This window comes from Neopsephotus bourkii, unplaced genomic scaffold, assembly GCF_033783945.1.
Source record: "Neopsephotus bourkii isolate Nb327-2 ecotype Australia unplaced genomic scaffold, CSIRO-AGI_Nbou_v1 NB_722, whole genome shotgun sequence".
NCBI classification, from domain to species: Eukaryota; Metazoa; Chordata; class Aves; order Psittaciformes; family Psittacidae; genus Neopsephotus; species Neopsephotus bourkii.
The window spans coordinates 267,994-287,189 of record NW_026901221.1 but is presented as its reverse complement, the minus strand read 5'-3'; the positions used below and the strand labels follow the sequence as shown (position 1 = coordinate 287,189).

Below are 19,196 nucleotides of genomic sequence, written 5' to 3'. Positions count from 1 at the left end.
ATTTAGATTAAGTGTAGTGTTGGGTTAGGGTTCAGAGAGCACAAATGCCATGCAGCTTAGGGTTAGGGTTCAGAGAACCACAAAGCCTACAGCTCCAGGGACACCTGGGTTCCAAAAGGGTACCAAGGGAAGCACAGCACTGCACCAGCACTGTTCCTTCCACACCTTTCTCATCTGAGCCACCCATGGTGCTAGCTTGGGACCTCAGCCTCAGCTCCGAGATGCCATTCATCAGCTTAGGGTTAGGGTTCAGAGAGCCACAAAACCTGCAGCTCCAGGGGCACCGGGGCTGCAAAACACGCACCAAGGATTAAGCATTTTTGTTCTTTCTCCCAAGCTGCCCTCAAGGAACCGCCTTGAAGAAACCCACCAAACAACTCATCCTCCTTCAGAACTCTTACCAGAAAGCCAGAGGGGCTGTTGGGGTGCCAGCACACTCATGGCCCTGCCACCTGCCAGCAGTGCATGACAGATTGTGCCCCTGCGCCTGTCTCACTGCATCCATCACTCATCTTTGATTCAACACTTGTGTGACATGACCATCAAAGTGTGGCTCGTGGCCTTGGTCCATCCCCTGGGACAGCCAGGTCCTGATCACAACGATCCTTCTGCTGTGTGCCATGGCATTGGCACTGCCTGTTTCTGCACACACTGCGATACCCTGAGGGATGTGAGGGTGTTTCTGCAGATATTTGGTATCAATGTTAAAATGAAAATGGTAAAATGTAAACCTTCCACGAGCTCAGCACCTGATGATGCACCTGCACACGGTGGCTAGGCCAAACACCAGCCAAAACAACCAGTTTGGTGTCATGCAGAAGACCTAACAGATACCAGTAGAGTACCACTGCAGGGAACTGCACCACAACCATCATACTGGTGTTTGCCTCTTGTATTTCTACATCTTGTTCCATTGTAAGCAGAGCGGGAGTGAGGATTTGCACCTGGCTTTGGCAAGTTGGAGACCCTTCTGTCAGCTATCTACTTGGTCCAGAGCCAGTGGCACAAACAACGCCTTGTTTGTATGGCTACATGCAAACTACAAGTACAGTCTATGCCTACATACATCCAAGAAGAGAGAAGAGAAAGAAGGGAGGGAAGGGAGAGAAGGGAGAGAAGGGAGAGAAGGGAGAGAAGGGAGAGAAGGGAGAGAAGGGAGAGAAGGGAGAGAAGGGAGAGAAGGGAGAGAAGGGAGAGAAGGGAGGAAACAGATGAAAGGGAGGAAATAGAGGGAAGAAGGAAGGCAGGAAAGGAAGGGAGGCAGGGTGCCTTAAAATATGTTTAAAAGCTGACATTTCCCATCTATAAACTGATTTTCTCTAGTGCATCCCCAGTAAGGCTTTTCAGTTGGTTTAAGCACATACCATGTACAGTTAAGTGCACCTGCTTCGTTTTAGGAGTGTGCTGAGTTTGCACAGAGCAAGTGTAGGGCCCGTCATCTGTCACATCGACATCCTGTATCTGCAGGCTGTATTCTCTTCTGTTTGCTGTGGCGATTGAAACCCGAGGATCTACTGACCACTTGTCACTTCCAGCAAAAATAATACTCGACCGGTTCAGCCAGGCACCTTTGGAAGCTCCATCCTCCAAGTAACACCTGGGGAAAAAGGGGAGACCATGAGTATGGGAAAGTGAGAGCTTCAAAACACCGTTAACTTGCTATTGATTTGTGGACTGAATACAGCGACAGTATGTTAGAGTTGAACCTCAGAACATGAACCATTTGTTAATTTGCGAATCATCATAAAACCAGCAGCTGACTTTACAAACACACAATGAACACAGATATCATTTTCTGCTATATTCTTCCTTTCTGGCTTTCCTGCTGTGAGTGGTCAGTGGAGCAATAGGCAGCAAGTCTCAGTGATTTCTGATCTAGACACAATGACTCCATCGAAGCAGCCCCTTCCCCTCCACCTTCAACCCCTCCTGACCAGGAGCAGGCATGTGTGCTGTGCAAAATTACTCCTCTTACCTAAGAAACAGCAAATTTCAGCTTGCGTAGTTAAGGAACCAAGAGATTTTTTCCATCAAAAACTCTGGGGGGACCTGAGAGCAGCTCCAGTGCCTAAAGGGGCTGCAGGAAAGCTGGAGAGGGGCTTGGGACAAGGGCCTGTAGGGACAGGCCAAGGGGAATGGCTTGAACCTGCCCGAGGGGAGACTGAGCTGAGCTCTTAGGCAGAAGCTCTTCCCTGTGAGGGTGCTGAGGCGCTGGCACAGGGTGCCCAGAGAAGCTGTGGCTGCCCCATCCCTGGCAGTGCTCAAGGCCAGGTTGGACACAGGGGCTTGGAGCAAGCTGCTCCAGTGGAAGGGGTCCCTGCCCGTGGCAGCGGTTGGAGCTGGATGGGTTTTAAGGTCCCTTCCAACCCAAACCATTCCAGGATCATATGATTCTGTGAACTTAGAATCCAAAAGGATATATTTTCCTTTTCAAGGCGTTATTAGATTTGTCATTGCTGATCATGTTCAAGACATCTTGTTTAAAGCAAACATACATTCAATTAGCATGGATTTCCCTGCTGACAGCAACAATGGAATACAAATCGGAGTTCTATTAAGTATTTCTTAAAAGCTCTTTTGTATGGCAGTGACTCAGACAAACGTGATTTGTTTATTATGTCATACTTAAGCTTTTCCCAATTATTATTAGAACAATAACGAATAACTGTGCTCTTTGGGGTATAATAGTCACCTTAACGCAGCTCAATGAGCAACAACGCCCCTACAATCGGCAGCAGATGTACTCCAGCCGGGTTCTTTTCCTTCTGAATTTCAGTTTAACAATATTCGCCCGTAAACAAAGACTTTGTTTTTGCTAAAATGAGTAAAAACTGCAGCGGGAGAATGAAAACATGTCTATCTGAGGGGTTTGACAGCATTTCGACACAATATCTCAGGGGGTTGAACATGGCACCGGAGATTGCTGGGGAACTGTGAGCTGAATGCACCTGTGTAGCCACTGGGAACAGGAGAAACTAATCAGCTGAGAAATACAAGGAACAAGGTATATTGCAAAATCTCATTTGTAGTCCGTTTCACCATCTGCAGAGTCAAAACCCAGCCCAAGTATTAAAGGTCAATGTTAATTGAAAATCCTTTCTGTGGATATGCTACCCAAAAAAAGCCACCCAGGCAGAACAGAAGTAGAAGCTTCTCCGAAGGTAATTAGGCACTGCAATATGCTGCTGTTGTCAATAATTTGTGTTGCCTATTAGGAAACATTTGTAATTTCTTCCCTGAAATAGCTTTCCTTCTGAAGTTGCTCACTTGCACACTGGGACAGAGGGGTGCATGTGAAGCATGTGATTAAACGGCTCTGACAAGTCCTAAGAGCAGCTCAGCATCAAGGACAGCCACTAAATCCTTGTGGGAAAAGAGGCAAGAAGCTGGTGCATAGTGATGGAGGTGCTTCCTAGCACTGTTCAGCCAATGAGAAGGAAAGGAGATGGCTGTTGGGGTGGGATCCCTATGGATCTGGTGGGAGAATGCAGTAGTCAGTGGGAACAGGGTGATGCCAGAGAATGCAGAGCTGCACCAGAGCCCTCACACTGGTAGAGGCAAAGGAGCAGCCACTCCTCTACACATAGGCTGGTAGGATAGAAACAGCCCCAGGAGATACTCTCCTTTTTAATGCAACTAATGGTTTTGGAGTAGCCATCAAACTTCTCTGTTGACTGGAATGAGGGAGTGACATTGGTGACAGGAGACAGAAAGGACAATAAAGAAAGACACTAAAGACCACTCCTCAAACCCACAGGCATTTCAAGTGATCAGTTGATCATCAGAGACCATCAATGTTCAACTGATGCTTGGACAATGCAGTCTATATGTTGTCAGTGCAAGCAAGCACAATGCTGGCCTGGGAATGCTCAGCCAGAATGATGATTTCTCTGAGCATCCAGAAGAATATATGAAACAACAGCAAGCGAGGAAAGGAAATATAATGATGTGAAACCCAGTAAACACCATCAGATCACAGCCCTGTGTGATGTATGAGAATACAATGAGGATAAAATCACTGGAGGTCCTCCAAGTACCACTTTGCCACAGGAAAGTGTCATAAAAACAGGAGGACTGAACAAAGGAGATCACAGAATCCCAGAACCCCAGGTTGGAAGGAACCTCAAGGATCATCTGGTCCAACCTGTCCAGCCGAATCCTAACAGTGTCTAATGCTGGGGATCACCACTTCCCTGGGGATATTATTCCAGTGGCTGATTGTTCTCAATGCTTAGACCTGAGCAGGAGAAAACGGTGACAGCTTGGGTAGAGAGCACGAGAAAACAGGGATGGGAGAAGTGTATCCAGGAGGAAGCAAGGAGAGTTCCTCTCGGTGGCTGAGAAGTTAAGGGATAAAAGGACAGAGAGAACACACAGCAGGAACTTTATTCCATGAGCTGGTGAGTAAGACTGAACCTGTCTGCAGTGAGGTTGAGGACATTTTACTATGGCTCAAAACCTGAGCACTGTACTCCAGGTTTCCATTAAGAAGGTGACATCCAGCATATGGGAACAGGCAGAGCAGCAATGAAGCCATGGGCAGAGAAAACCCTGGATGGACTCAGGTCTAAAAGCATGAAACTGCAATTCCAGGAGCATGTGTGGGGTTTTCAACCAACCTGAAAGTGGTGCTGTGTGACAGGGAAAGAATAAATGTATTATCTACATTTAAGGAAATGTGGAGAGTGAATCAGGTAGATTTCAGGCTAACCACTATGCCAACCACAATAGAATTCGGGGCTTTAAAACAACTTTCAGAGCGGAAGGAATATAATACAAAGTGCAACAGACTAATGGGACATTTTATTTGATAAAGAGGTTTTTTACATGAAGGAAATCCAACAGAAGAGGCAAATGCAATAGATCTCATCTCTTTGATAAAACATTAAAATAGCACAATTATGGAAACTGTTAGGTGGGAGAAAATGGGGATTTCGTAGCTGAAGCATATGGCAGTATTGTTTAAGGGGGAAAATGACATTCCCTTTAGGAATAAGAAACTAGAAGCATCAGGCTGACATTCTTCAGAAATGGAACATGAAAATAACCATTCATTTAATTAATGATCTCAATGTGAAATCTGAAAGGGTTCTGAAGGAAGCTGTATAGAATACAGGATAAAAAATCACAGTTTATATAGCAGAGAATTGGGATGTCATGGGGAAGCATCTCTTTGAGGACGGAGAGTGCAGCAGATGTCTGTGAATCCCTGCAGGAGGAGTTTTGTAGGGTCTGGTCCCATTTGGAGAAGGAAGGTGCCACTTACAAAGTCTTACAAACATTTCCCAATTGATTCTAATGAACAGAAGACTGGGGAGAAGCCAAGATTCACTGTCAATTTTCCACAATGGATTTCTTTTCTACTGGTATTTCTAGAGCAGCTGGATGCAGTCAGTTTGAAATGAGGTTCTGTGAAGGAAGCCTGCAGTTTCAATGGCCATTTACCACCTTGCATTACTGTGTGCTGGGCTGCACCCCCCGAGCGTGAGCAGCAGCTCAGAGAGGGGATCCTGCCCCTCTGCTGCGCTCTGGGGAGACCCCCCCTGCAGCCCTGATCCAGCTCTGGGGCAGCAGCACAAGAGGGACGTGGAGCTGTTGGAGCGAGTGCAGAGGAGGCCATGGAGATGCTGCGAGGGCTGGAGCAGCTCTGCTCTGGAGCCAGGCTGAGAGAGCTGGGCTGGGGCAGCCTGGAGAAGAGAAGGCTCCTGAAGGGGAGACCTGAGAGCAGCTCCAGTGCCTAAAGGGGCTGCAGGAAAGCTGGAGAGCATCTTCCCTCCTCCTCCAGCTTCCCCAGCTGAGCGTGATGTATGGTGTACTACATGCAGTCGGGGTCAGCTGTCCCAGCCATATTCCTCCACAGCTCTTTGTGCACTCCCAGCCTACTCGCTGGTGGGGTGGTGTGAGGAGCAGAAAAGGCCTTGACCCTGCTAAAGCACCACTCACTGGTAACAAAAACATCCCTGTGTTATCAACACTGTTCATAGCACAAACCCAAAACACAGCCCAACACCAGCTCCTGTGAAGAAAACTGACTCTATCCCAGCAAAAACCAGCACAGCCCCAAAGGCTGCCAAAACCTCTCAGGTCATAGAATGGTAGAATCAGGTGGGTTGGAAAAGACCTTTACGATCCATCAAGTGTAACCATTAGACACAGCCCTTTTGATATCAAGTCTTTCCTGCTGAGTAAGGGTGAGATACAGCACTGCAGAAAGAAAAGGGAGACCTCTCACTCTTTCAATTGATATACAATGGTATTTGCTCCAAATAACGTTATAAAACAAATAAGACATCTGGGTTGTTTATTTGTAGGCACATGATTATCATGGGTAAGATGAAAACCTGCTAAACCCAACTCTCTTCTCTACCCCACTCAACAGCAAACGCACTGCAGTGTTCTACTGCCCTGAAAACATGACAGCCAAGGACTGGAAAGGGAGCAATGTTCAGCTCTTGAGAAACATTGTCGGCTTTGGTGAAACAGGTATTTAAAATGGAACTGGGAGGGAACATTCCAGTCTTGTTCAGACCCTGCGGAAGCATGCTGAGTTGTGGAAGCACACTGCTTTCAGTCTAGAAGTTTTATCCCAAAGAAGGTTCTTTGCAAACAGATTAAATAGCTTAACTCGGACAGGCTCCTTCACTAGCCCAAAGCGCTCTTTTCTCTATGTTGAAAGCCCAGGCAAGCACCCTAACCCTGCGGGACTGAACTGATAGGGAAATGTAGCAGGATTTGTCTGAGATCTTGTGCACAAGATCTGAGTTAAACAGCAGCCACCAAGCTGTGTTTTCCTGCTGCACACGCAAGATGCAGGGGATAAAGTGCCTATTTACTCCATGGAAGAAGCAATCAAATGGTTCATCTCAGAAATGTTTTCTAACCTAACAGATTTAATCCCTCTCTGTTTGCAAATCACTTCTCATTTCTGAAAACGTGGCTAAAACTCTTCTGCAGCAACTTGGACTGCACATTCACCCGCCTGTGTCCCTGGCAGTGGGAGGCAATGCTTCTGCACTGCAGTTACTGCAGAGGAACAGAAATAAGGACAAACAGGGACTTCATTCCATCTCTCCAGTTTTCCTGCAGCCCCTTTAGGCACTGGAGCTGCTCTCAGGTCTCCCCTTCAGGAGCCTTCTCTTCTCCAGGCTGCCCCAGCCCAGCTCTCTCAGCCTGGCTCCAGAGCAGAGCTGCTCCAGCCCTCGTAGCATCTCCATGGCCCCCTCTTCACTTGCTCCAACAGAGCAAGTTTGAGCAGAGTTTTGATTTTATGTGATCCTATGGGGAGCTGGACACCTGCCACTGCCCCGCCCTCAGGACAAGTCAGCCTCAAGATGGGAGCCAAACCCTTCTCCAGCTTCTCCTAGGTTTAAGCTCCATCAATACATTGAAGAACACCAGATCAATGCACACTTCTGGATGAGAGCACACAAATTCCCATTGGGACTGCAGTGCTGAAAGTGCACTGTGGCTCCAGGCAGAGGTCAGCTCTGAGGCTGCCCACAGGAGCTCTGGTCCATCACTGCCCATCACCAGCAGAGAAGCCAAGGCAAAGCATGCTGATGCTCAATAGAGCCCAACAAGAAAACTTTCCTTACATAATGATGGGTAATGAGCTATTGAACAGCCGGCAACCAGAAGCAGCTTCAAACATTCATGGCCTTCCCTCTCTTTCCTTAAATTATGTTAACTTTAAAACTTTTTGCACAGCACAGAAGCATTTTCTGCAATGTAATGTTTCAAATCTATGCATAGGACCAATTATTTTTAGAGGTGAATAATAATACTGTAGCACAGTGAAAAAAATAACCGTCATTAAATAAAAGCAAGTTTTGCTCTTTCTACCTTTACATTGCTTGGAAAGGTATTGATTTAACTATAGCTGAACTCAGAAGATAATTCTTCTATTTTTAAACTTGGGAGATTGGAAAAAAAAGAACAATTTATTTTTAACTGATGATTGTAATCAGAATTTCTCTACTCAACATGCATAAAAAATAGATTTTAATGTTAAGTGTCGTGTATGGCTGAAGGTGTTTTATTATTTTTCCAATCATTATTAATGGGGATGATCGTCTGCAATTTGCGAGTATGGAAAAATATCCTCTCATCCAGCTTCCTGAAAGTTTTAATCCTCTTTTGGATTCCTCCCACTTCCCTGCCTCTCCACTCTATTATTTCCCCATAATTAAAACACAGACCTATTAATCTTTGTAGAAAACACTTCTTGGTTGCTTAATTAAAGCTGCACACTGGCTCTTTCTAGAAGAGTCATCGCAGTGCAGTGGGGTTGGAGCTCCCACCTTGCTGCCCTTGAAGCAAACTCCATGGGGTTCACACAGAGCTTTCCCCTGGCCCATGTAGTACCGGGATGTGCTGACATTGCCTGTCTCCAACAGCATCCCAATCCCTTTATGGGGTTAAGCTGAATAGTACTGGACAGTCATTAAACGGAAAATAGCCCTCATTAAAGTAGAACCAGCAGCTACCATTATCCACACTTCTGGAGCAGCCACTAACTTGGCCCAAATTGTGAAGCTGAAAGGAGAAATGAGTTTGAAACTGCCATGTAAATCTGTAGGCACACACAACCCTTTAACTACACCCAGTCAGCCCCATGGGCCTCCATTTAGTGCTCCTACCTCACCCGTGTCTGCTCTGGTCCCTCTCCAGATTGGATGATGAAGATGAGCACAGGAAACAAGCCAAGCTGGTTGGGAAATGCCCCAGGGGCTAGAGATCTGGCTCACAGCATAGCTCTGACTTAGAGGAGACACCAAGTGACACATTGTGAGATGCTTCCTCCATAAAACACATCCCCAGAATGGCAAGACACATACCCCAGGTGAGAACATGATTCATCTCTGTGCTGGCTGGCTTCCTAAACCTAGCAATCCCATTGCAGTTCAGGTTAAAAGTTCTATCTCATTTAGAGAAAGTCCTGAAATTCACTGAAAACCTGGAAGAATTTGACTTGTCTGCTTCTATATGGCTGGTGCTTTGGGATGCTGGAGGAGCTCGCTTTAACACCCACAAGGGATGACAGCAGCTCCCTTCCATCACCCGCAGTGGGCGAGCGTTCACCAAAGCAGATGTGAAACACTTAGCAGAGTTGGATTTGCTTACTACAGCATCTTTTTCTTTTCCCACTGAAGTTGGTTTTGGCATTGAGTTATAACCACTTGCCTCAGAACACAGAAAAACATTGCAAAAAACCACAGTGCTGTTAAAGTGTTTCTGCTTTAGAGGTGATTGGCTTTGAGCTAAGCAACAAGGGGGGAGAAACGTGAGGGGTAGGGATGAGCATAGAAAAGCACCCAGAAAATCAGAACGTAGGATGCTAAATCCAAGCTCCAGAAGCAGCAAATCACACTGGAAACGTGCTAAGAACTTTTGCAAAGCCCTTTTACTGATGACCTGATAAATGTCTTCTTGGGTTCCCCATGAACTCTTATGAATAACTTCATCCAAGTTTTCTACACTAAGGAAATTCTCCAAACAATAAAAATAACTCAAGTGCAATTACAGGTGATAATGTTATGATCAAACTCGCTTTTCTCATGTCTATTATAGCTCAAAGCTGTATGGAATTCTCAGAAGCACGGAGTTCTCATAAAAGCCTGTGCAGCTACTCGTTATTATGACAGCTTTTCTCTATTTTACTTACCAAAGAGTCTCAGGCCACAGGGGAGCTGCTGACCAGGCTGGTACACACCAAGCCATGGTTATCTCTGTGCCCAAAGCTCCGATCCCCACAGCTGACCCCATCAGCATCTGCGCCCACACAAGCTCAGCGCACACAGGGTGCAAAGTAAGGATGCTGCTGCCCCAATTTCACAGTTTTCCCATGGAATTCACCCACTGCCAGGCCTGGAAGAGTGAACACAAGGAGCAGGAGGTGGCTGGGGAGATTTGGCCAGTGCTCAGCTGCAACCTCATGTCTCTGAGGTGTAGCAAGCCTTAAATACTGCAGAGGAATTGCACCCAGGAAGCAACGCATACAGGGCACCACCAACGAGACAGACTTCTTTCTTGTTAGATAGTTACAGCAAGAAAGACCGAACAGAGTTTAAAAGACTTAATCTTGGCAAGACATTTTATTTCCCTCGCTGCAGAGGTAACACCATTTGTTTGTGGAGCATGCAAATGTTCCGTTTTCCTGCAGAGGGAGACTGTTCTGCCGTGAATGGGACAGAAATGCGCACAGATGGGTTCTGGAACGGCTGATGAGCAGAGCTACGTAAAACAGGGGAGACAAGCAGTAGGTTCAAAGCAGAGTTTAAAATCAGAGCCCCACAGCCCTGTCTGGAGCAGCCAAACCTGGCTGACAACAAGATACCAGCTTTGCTTTGCCTGGCACCTCCACTGTATGCTGAAGCCCTTAGATCTGCCTTTAAAAATGCTCTGTGCTTCCAGCCCCACAGTGGCACTCAGCAGGCACATGGTGGGGTTCCTTTATATGAACATGCATGTTCCCAGCACCCGGCACTGAGCCACCTGCATACTGCTGCTCACAGCAAAGAGAATCACAGGATCACAGCCTGGGTTGGGTTGGAAGGGCACCTACAGCAAGCAGCAGACTGGGCTGACAGTGAAGGAGCCAAGGATGCTGCAGCATCCCCTCCCCTTCAGGGCTGAACAGACCAGGCGTACCTGAGACATCTCACCCACTGCTCAGTCAGATTATTCATTAAGCACCATATCAATACTCTAACTCATCATTACCTTCTCTAAATAAAGATGCTCTTCCAAGCCTACACCCCACCCCCCCCCCCCCCCCATCTCCCGTGATTCTCAGCAGTCCATCACCTCGCTTCCTAAAAGAGCAGCTCAGAGCTGGAGAGCTACAGACTTAGGGAGGAACCAAGATCATTCTTTCAATATTTGCTGACCCGTGGACTTTTCCAAGAGGAGCAGAGGGCAGCGGTTGCTCTTCCGCTGGCAGAATGCCTGAAATGAGCAGGGATATGTGCTACCTGAATGCTCATGAGCAGTTCTCATAACTGACCTCCCTGCTCTGCTCCTGTGCCATGTCCACAGTATGCACGTATAGTTTATTAACCAGGGGAACTGGGCAGGTTTTCTTATAGCTCACCATGGGGAAGGTGCAAGGTAGCTGCCAGCCTGTGGATGGACCACAAGACAGGGCAGGGAGAGAAAGCAGGACAGGACACAGGGAGCAAAACAAGGATGTATCTTCATCATGCATCACCAGCTCCTGGATTTTATGAACTCATTTGCATTGAAGTGCTTCAAGATATTGCAGGATACCTGTCTGTACGAAAACATGGATTGATCCCTAAATCAGAAACACTTTTAGTGGAAAACCATAAATCATGGAATGGTTTGTGTTGGAAGGGAGCTTAAAGCTCCTCCAGCTCCAACCCCTGCCACGGGCAGGGACCCCTTCCACTGGAGCAGCTTGCTCCAAGCCCCTGTGTCCAACCTGGCCTTGAGCACTGCCAGGGATGGGGCAGTCACAGCTTCTCTGGGCACCCTGTGCCAGCACCTCAGCGCCGACCAGTAGAATATTAATAATTAATAGCAAATGTGTTTATTTGCCTACTTCTACATGATTTTAAAGGCAATTTGCTCTACAGGTGGTGTTATTTCAGCTTTAATCTGTATGGGTTTCAACCTCGCTACCTGTTATTCCATCCCAGCCAGGTGAATCATGATTTTCACAGGGGTTCCCTGGTCTCTAGCACTCATCACAGCCACCAGCCACGACCATAATGTGCATTTCCCTCCTGCCACAAAGTGGCTTTTTTTTGATGGCAAGGACAGAGGAACTGTCAGTATCACAAGTTACAAATTACCCTGTTGTGTTTATTTATACAAAGGTACTTCCACCCCTTTCACGCACCTATTCTGATATTAAAGCAAATGGAACATTATAGTGTAAAGCTAAGAATTATTAGTTATTAATTATTTCATGAAGCACATAATTTTTCTCTTTGAAGGCTCAGAAACCACATCACACAATATTATTGGTTCCGATAGTCCTGGTTTTATTCTCAGTAGCTCCCAGCTTAATCCTATTATTTGAAATATTAAAAAGGGGCTGGCGGCTCCATTTGATATTTATTAATTCCTACAGATTTATGATATAGAGAAGCTGCCTTCTAGATATTATAAAGAAGAAATTTTCCATGGAGAAAAGCAAGGAAACAATTCACTGCGTAGTTTTGTCTTTATTATTTCACACTTTCCTTAAAGGAAAGTGTCTCCAAAGGGAGAGGGGTCTTTGAGAATTCAAGAGCCAATGGTTTATGTCATGGGAGCAGATAAATCACCTCTTTCTTCTGGTGGTGAAGCCAACCCAGATGGCAATTTCACCCCCCCTGCTTTTTTGCCACACAACACTGAAACACAAATTAAAGGAATAAAAAGCAACATAAGCTCTGAGACCATGACAAAGCAAAGGATAATGCCCACGGAATGAGGAAACATCGGGTCCAGGAACATCCCGTGTCACTTCGCAAATATTCAATATCTCAGCATGCTATTGAAGGAGTCGAGCATCCAGAAATACAGAAGTGAATGAAGCCAGCCATGATTCAATTAACTGCGTTTATTTCAGTATCAGAACAGTCACTTTAGTCTTTGTTTTTCATGCTAAAATGAAACAAAGGCTCCTTCACTGACGCAATAAGCTCTGACAAAAAAATGAGGGCTTACAACGGGAGACTATTACGGTAACGTGCACTCAGGGTAAAATAATGAGGGTTGGATGGCTCTTGAACTCAATATCCCCATAAATGCAGTAATCTGGTAATGAACAGAGCATCATGCTGATGCGGGCCTGCAGTGTGCTATAGGATAGAGGAGAGGCCCATGGGGAGCTGGCATCACCTACGCACAGGGGAGAATGCTCAGGGAGAACCTGCATTGGCTCCTAATGCTGGGAAATGCCTGATGCCTGCCTGAAGAATCAGTGCAAGGCTGAGGTCCTGGCTACCTGCTTGGTATGAAATGCATCACAGTGAGAAAATAATGTCTCCAGCCAAGCAAGGTGTGGGTGCTGCTGCTCTGCAGTGCAGCAGGGAAAACCTCCCCTCTCCATCCTACATCTAGACCATGAGTAGGTGGGAGATAACTGTGTGCTGTGTCACGTCCTTTATTGGATCAGTATTGACCTGGTTCTCTTCTCTGAGAAGGTAATGCCAACCCTGTCACACAATTCTCTCCAGGATGGTTTAAGTAAAATAATAGAGTTAATGACAGAATTTAAGCTACCTAGAGAGGTATAATTCATCATGGAGTGTTTCATGCCATTATCTTAAAAACATACAGTGTAGTAATCACTTCAAGTAGTGATAACACATAATTGTATGCTTCTCAGAAATTATAGGTGAATGGGAGTTGCAGCTAATGAGTGCCAAATAGCAGCTCAGGAACTGCAGTGATTACAGAAGATGTGGTGATGAATGCATTTATTATTGGGGTATTACAAAGCTTTTTATAGCCGAGATGGCAAGCTTATAAATAAATAACCAGCCACAACAGAACCTGCAGTCGAACCAAGACAGCTAAGTTATTAGCCTGCAGTTCAACCAGCATCTTTACAGCATGGTGAAAACAAACCAAAGCAACCCACAGAAAACAAAACAAAGCAAAGCAAACCAAAGAAAACAACCCAGAGACAAGGAAAGCCCCACGCAAGCATCTGCAGCTGTGGGCACAGATGTTTTGCCACCGCCTGCGCAAGATGCGCTATTGACAGATTCCCGACAGGAAACCAAACTTTTGCATTGTCCTGCATGGAAAAGCATCACACACACAGGAAATAATGAAAAGCAGCAATGCCCCTTCAGGGTGTAAAGAAGGTGCTTCTCAGTATTAAAAGGCACTGCTGGGATCAGCCGTGGCAGCTTTGCCTGCCTTTGTTGGAAAACCCTGCAGCACCCCATTCAAATGCTGGTCTCAATCTCCTTCCTCTGCAGCATTCACCATCAGAAAGTGCTCCTATTTGACAACAGAAGCTAGCACTATGCTTTATGGGCTCTTCCTCCTCTCCAGGGCAGGAGGACCAACAGCAGATGCATGAGGATAGCACTGGGGATGCTCCATGAGCCCCATTTTGGGGCTTATGTCCCCCCAGTGTCTCCCAGCATAAACCCACACACACTGAGGATGGGGACATGCATGGGAAAAGATCAAACCTGCACTTGGCTGGTGAGAATGAGCTTTTTCATTGATTACAGCAGAGGCCGAGCGGGTCCAGCCTCCCATTCCCTGTGGAGAAGTATTTCATGAGCACCAGCTCAAATACTTCTGCCAGAGCGGCTGCTGCTGAGTGCCCCGCACGTTCCACTTGCTGTCGTCTTGATTTGCTTTTGTTTGCACACTAAAGACAGGAGTAACTGCGAGCACTCCAGAGAGGGAGAAGGCACACGAAACAGCAAGCAGAAAACAAGTGAAAATCAAACAGCAATGACTGTGGGGCTTGAGAGCACAAAGCGAGCGCTCATAGGCTGAGCTGCAGCACAGGCTGCACCCTGTGCATCCCCCTGTATGTCTCATGCAATCCCTGCACGTCCTGCGCCACATGAACCCCCTCTATCCCCAGGTTGGTCATGTCCAGGAGGTTGCTCAGCCCCACCAATGCCACTAAAGGCTCAGCACATTCCAATGTCCCTGCCTAGCTCAGCAGACTGGAACAGCAGGTTAAGGTTTCTGTATCTGGGAGAACCCGAGTACTCCCTCGCCTTGTGAAATTAAGTAAAATTGTTAAAACTTATTAAAAAGAAAACTTATTTAAAAAGAAAATATCCTGGCATTCTGTATTGTATTTTGGCATTGTTACAGATAACGCATTCCCCTGCAGCAGCAATTCCTCTGCAGCCTGGCAGTGTGTGTGTGTGACCAGCCACCGCTGCCTCTCTCATCACGATGAGAATAAGCCAAAAGGCAGAACAAGACAAGCACCCCATTCCTCTGATGTTTCTGACATTCCCTTAGATCCAGGCTTAGTTCCTACTTTAGTCCCTGAGTGATCTATGGGTGAGGTCTTTGCTCCATGTCAAGCAGAGCAGAGATTTCACAGAGGTGTACAGCATTCCGGGTCAGTATATAACACATTTGGGAACATGCAGCTGGCAGACAAAGCAATTTCAACAACCCCGCTTTTGTGACAATATTGGAGAAGTTATCTTCACCTTTCTGCAGAGTGAAAGGAACATTTAAAAGTATCGAAGGCCTTCAGGAAATAGAATTCCTCACCTAAAATAATAACTAAATAATCCATATGACTTCTACTAGGGCTGAAGGAGCTGTGGCTGCCCCATCCCTGGCAGTGTTCAAAGCCAGGCTCCACACAGGGGCTTGGAGCAAGCTGCTCCAGTGGAAGGGGTCCCTGCCCATGGCAGGGGTTGGAGCTGGAGGAGCTTTAAGGTCCCTTCCAACACAAACCGGGCTGGGATTCTGTGATTTCATCTGTGCTTATCTCCTGGAACATTTTGTTTGCTGAAATACCAGTTTGGAATATGAGTAATAAAATAAAATGTTAGGAAAGGCAAAAGTAATTGTGCTGCAGTCCTTCTCCGCAATGAATCTTTCAGGAGACACCAGAACAACCTCTTTATTTAAGAGGAATAAAAGGTTGTAGATGGAGCCACACTGGCTGATGTAAATGGAGGGACTTGGCACACGGATGTCTCAGGCTGCAGTTGCCTTTTGGATGGACCTCACAGCTGCTTGCTCCATGGTACCACTACTAATACATTACTAATAACATTATGAAACACCTCCCTGGGGGAGATCTCAGCATGGTGCAACCATACCTGAGAAGGGACAAAGAGGGGTGGCCTCTTCCTTCCCCTGCCATAGCTTTTCTTCATGCTGCTTACATGAGGCTGGTTCAGTGAGAGGATGAGCTTAGGACAGGAACTCACAGCTCAGGACATGCTTTTGCTGATGCCTGATCATGTTTATGCTCAAATGGGCTGTAAAATGCACCCAGTCCCCACCAGAGCTTTCCAGGAACAAGATCTGCACGTCTGGACTGAAAGGTCCAGGGGCTGCTCCGGCAGTATGAGGTACTGCCATGTGGGCTTGGAGCAAGCTGCTCCAGTGGAAGGGGTTGGAGCTGGAGGAGCTTTGAGGTCCCTTCAACCCAAACCAGGCTGGGATTCTGTGATTCTATGAAAACAAGAACTGGCCTAGGGGTGTCTTCTAACCTGGGCTGAGTTTAGGGCATGAACGGTTGTTACAAGTCTGAGAGGATGCATTAAGTGCACTATACATCTTCAAATGTCATGCCTCAACTCGTGATCTTTTGTCCTTGCCCTGCTAACAGGGTGAGTGGTTTTTGGTGCCCCTCAGAAGCCTATTCTCATTTCTCATGCTGTTTTTCCACTTGACTCACTCATTGTGAAACGAAATTTTACTGGAGGAACTCAGCTTTTAGAGCAGGCAGCCAAGGAAGCCGATTACTGAGCAAATCACCATCTCCACTCAACTTGTGCTCTTTATCTTCTCACAGCAGACACTCACACACTCTCCTCTGTAATCCAGCCTGAAGAACATGGCCCACAACCATTATGGGTAGTTACTGCAGGATAATCACAGATATTGATTTGGATGTGCTGGTTTTTCCAGCTGTCGCCCACTACATTGTAGAGCCGGTCCTAGAGCACGTCCACTGAAGGAGCATGGAGCCAGGTCTCTGTCTGCTCCTAATTGCTGCTGTGGATCCTTATTTATAACATAAAACAATGGAGTGGAAACTACCTTGCATTTGACTGGCTTTGAGGGAAGAGGCACAAACCCCAACTGCTCTATGTCTGCATGCTCCCACGATCTGCTCCATCAGAGAGCTGTACCTGGTACATGCAGTAAGTAACACTGTTGTGCTGACTGCATTCAAATCCTGTCTTTGAGATGGGGGTGCCATTTATAGCAACTGGTTTTAGCAGATATGAATGGTGATTACTTTTAAAGATGTACTCGTTCCCCTAGACTGTGTTAAAACAAAACCCTGACAAGGTCTAGGGCGGGCAGGATGGCAACAGCACGGACTGGAGCTCCCGCATGTGGCAAACCCAGACGTGCACTGCACTTCTGCTGAAAGGGAGGTAACAAAAGATGGAGTCTGTTCCAGTCTTCCAAAGGGCCTAGCTGGCTTCAGCATGGACAGGATTTCACCCCACACCTACAACACCATTGCCTATGCGGAGAGTGAAACCCATCATTTGAACCCTGCGCTGCCTGATGCCTCCATGCAGATGCAGGTCCTCAGCCTGATGACTCTCCTGCATCATAGCTCTGAACAGGTTTAAGTCTGATGCTGTAAGTCATCCCACAGAGGTACAGAACAGCCTGGCTTGGAAGAAGCCTTGAAGGATCACTGAGTCCAGCCTTCCGTGGGAAAGGGAGAGAGGAGAAGTTTCACTTTTCATTTCAGAGAAGTTAAATGAAATAAATTAATTAATTTCAGAGAAATTAAATAGCTCATTTCAATATTTAATAAGCCAATAACTAATATATACCAGTCTATAGATAATATAGCAATAGCTAATTTCAGAGACATCAAATGTACCTTTATTAGCTGCAGATAAAAGGCATTTCTCAGGACAGTTTTTTTCCTGAAGTAGTGATAGCACACACAGAGGAAGGATGAACAACCTGTCCAAACAAGCACTCACTGGCTACCTACACACAGCTACATTTATAATTACTGGGAAATCCATTTATACCATCTGAATCTCTGCAGAGATAACCTGAGCTTGTACAGCTTGCTCTAAGGCAAAGCCTGATGCAGCCTGATAACCCGTGTGTAACAAGAAACAGTTCTTGAGGAGTTTCCTTTAGCACATCACCTATAAACAGGCACTTTAATAGTAACAACTGGGAGGAATTCCTTGTTTTATTTTCCCTTTATGGTTTCCCTTTGAACAAAACTCCCCAGCCTGCTTATTCATCATCAGAACATGTTGCCTGCTCATTTCATTTGTAAAAGAAGTGGAAAAAGAGAACCACACCATTTGGAAGTTAACAAATTCACATGAGAGCAAAGAGACTTTCACAAATGTATCCGTTATTGATAACCTCTGTATGAGGTATATCAGGATGCTGAGTGTATTAACAGGTGGGAAAATCACAGTAGAAAACATAAGACACACACTAAAATTCCTATTTAGATAGAAGAGCTGAAAACTTTTCAGCCGTCTCAGTATGAACATGTATGTGTCTATAAAATGATAACTAATATGATAGCTGTGTCACTAAGTTCTGTATGTTTATCACTGTGTAATCATCATAGAATCATAGACTCTCAGACTGGTTTTGGGTGGAAGGCACCTTAAAGCTCATCCAGTACCACTCCCTTGCCAGGGCAGGGACACCTTCCACTAGAGCAGGTTGCTCAGTCATTAGGTAGAAATATAATCATTAAACAGAAATAATCATCATACAGAAACATGGATGGCTGCTATGCCTTTTCAGAAGGGTGGTTAAATGAAGGCTAAAATCAATTGCAGCCAAAGCACAAGCATTAAAGAGCAATATATTGTGAAAGAGGGGAAGGCAGTCAGTGTGGGATAACACAAGCAGTGATTGATGGGGTAAATGAGCTGTTCCCAGGCTGTGCTGTTGGGCTGTCCATCTATCCATCTCTCTCCAGCACCAGCCTGACTCAGTCCTTTCCTGCCTGCTCCAATTAGGGATTAATGCTGTGCTCCACCTCAAACATGGCCCTGGTTAGCTCAGGATCGCGCTGCCTGGAGCTGGGTTTACAGTCCGCAAGGGAACAGCCAGCAGAATGGAGTCAGGGGGCAATGAGAGGCTGCTTGCAATGAGGATTTCGTGTCTGCACAGCCTGGTGTCCTCTAACCCCTACCCTGGTCTGCTCTTGCTGGCCTTGAGCATCTTAGGTGAGGAAAGGAAATACTGCTCTGAAAAGAGCTATGCAGCAACGTTATCTTGCTTAATAATTCATCCCACACATACACACTGATGGAGGGGAGACTGAGCTGAGCTCTTAGGCAGAAGCTCTTCCCTGTGAGGGTGCTGAGGCGCTGGCACAGGGTGCCCAGAGAAGCTGTGGCTGCCCCATCCCTGGCAGTGCTCAAGGCCAGGTTGGACACAGGGGCTTGGAGCAAGCTGCTCCAGTGGAAGGGGTCCCTGCCCATGGCAGGGGTTGGAGCTGGAGGAGCTTTAAGCTCCCTTCCAGCCCAAGTGGGTCTGTTTCCATGATA

The 19,196-nt window shown here is 46.4% G+C and overlaps 1 protein-coding gene across 1 annotated transcript in view; it reads right to left on the bottom strand.

Annotated features, from left to right (window-relative positions):
• Nucleotides 1-1,302: 1,302 nt before the first annotated feature.
• The window catches only part of LOC133212641 (neuronal growth regulator 1-like), a 123,051-nt gene continuing 105,157 nt past the window's right edge, over nucleotides 1,303-19,196 (bottom strand). Inside the window, exon 2 of the mRNA XM_061354288.1 lies at nucleotides 1,303-1,597. Within this exon, the coding sequence (XP_061210272.1) occupies nucleotides 1,303-1,597 (295 nt within the window). The remainder of the gene's footprint in view (nucleotides 1,598-19,196) is intronic.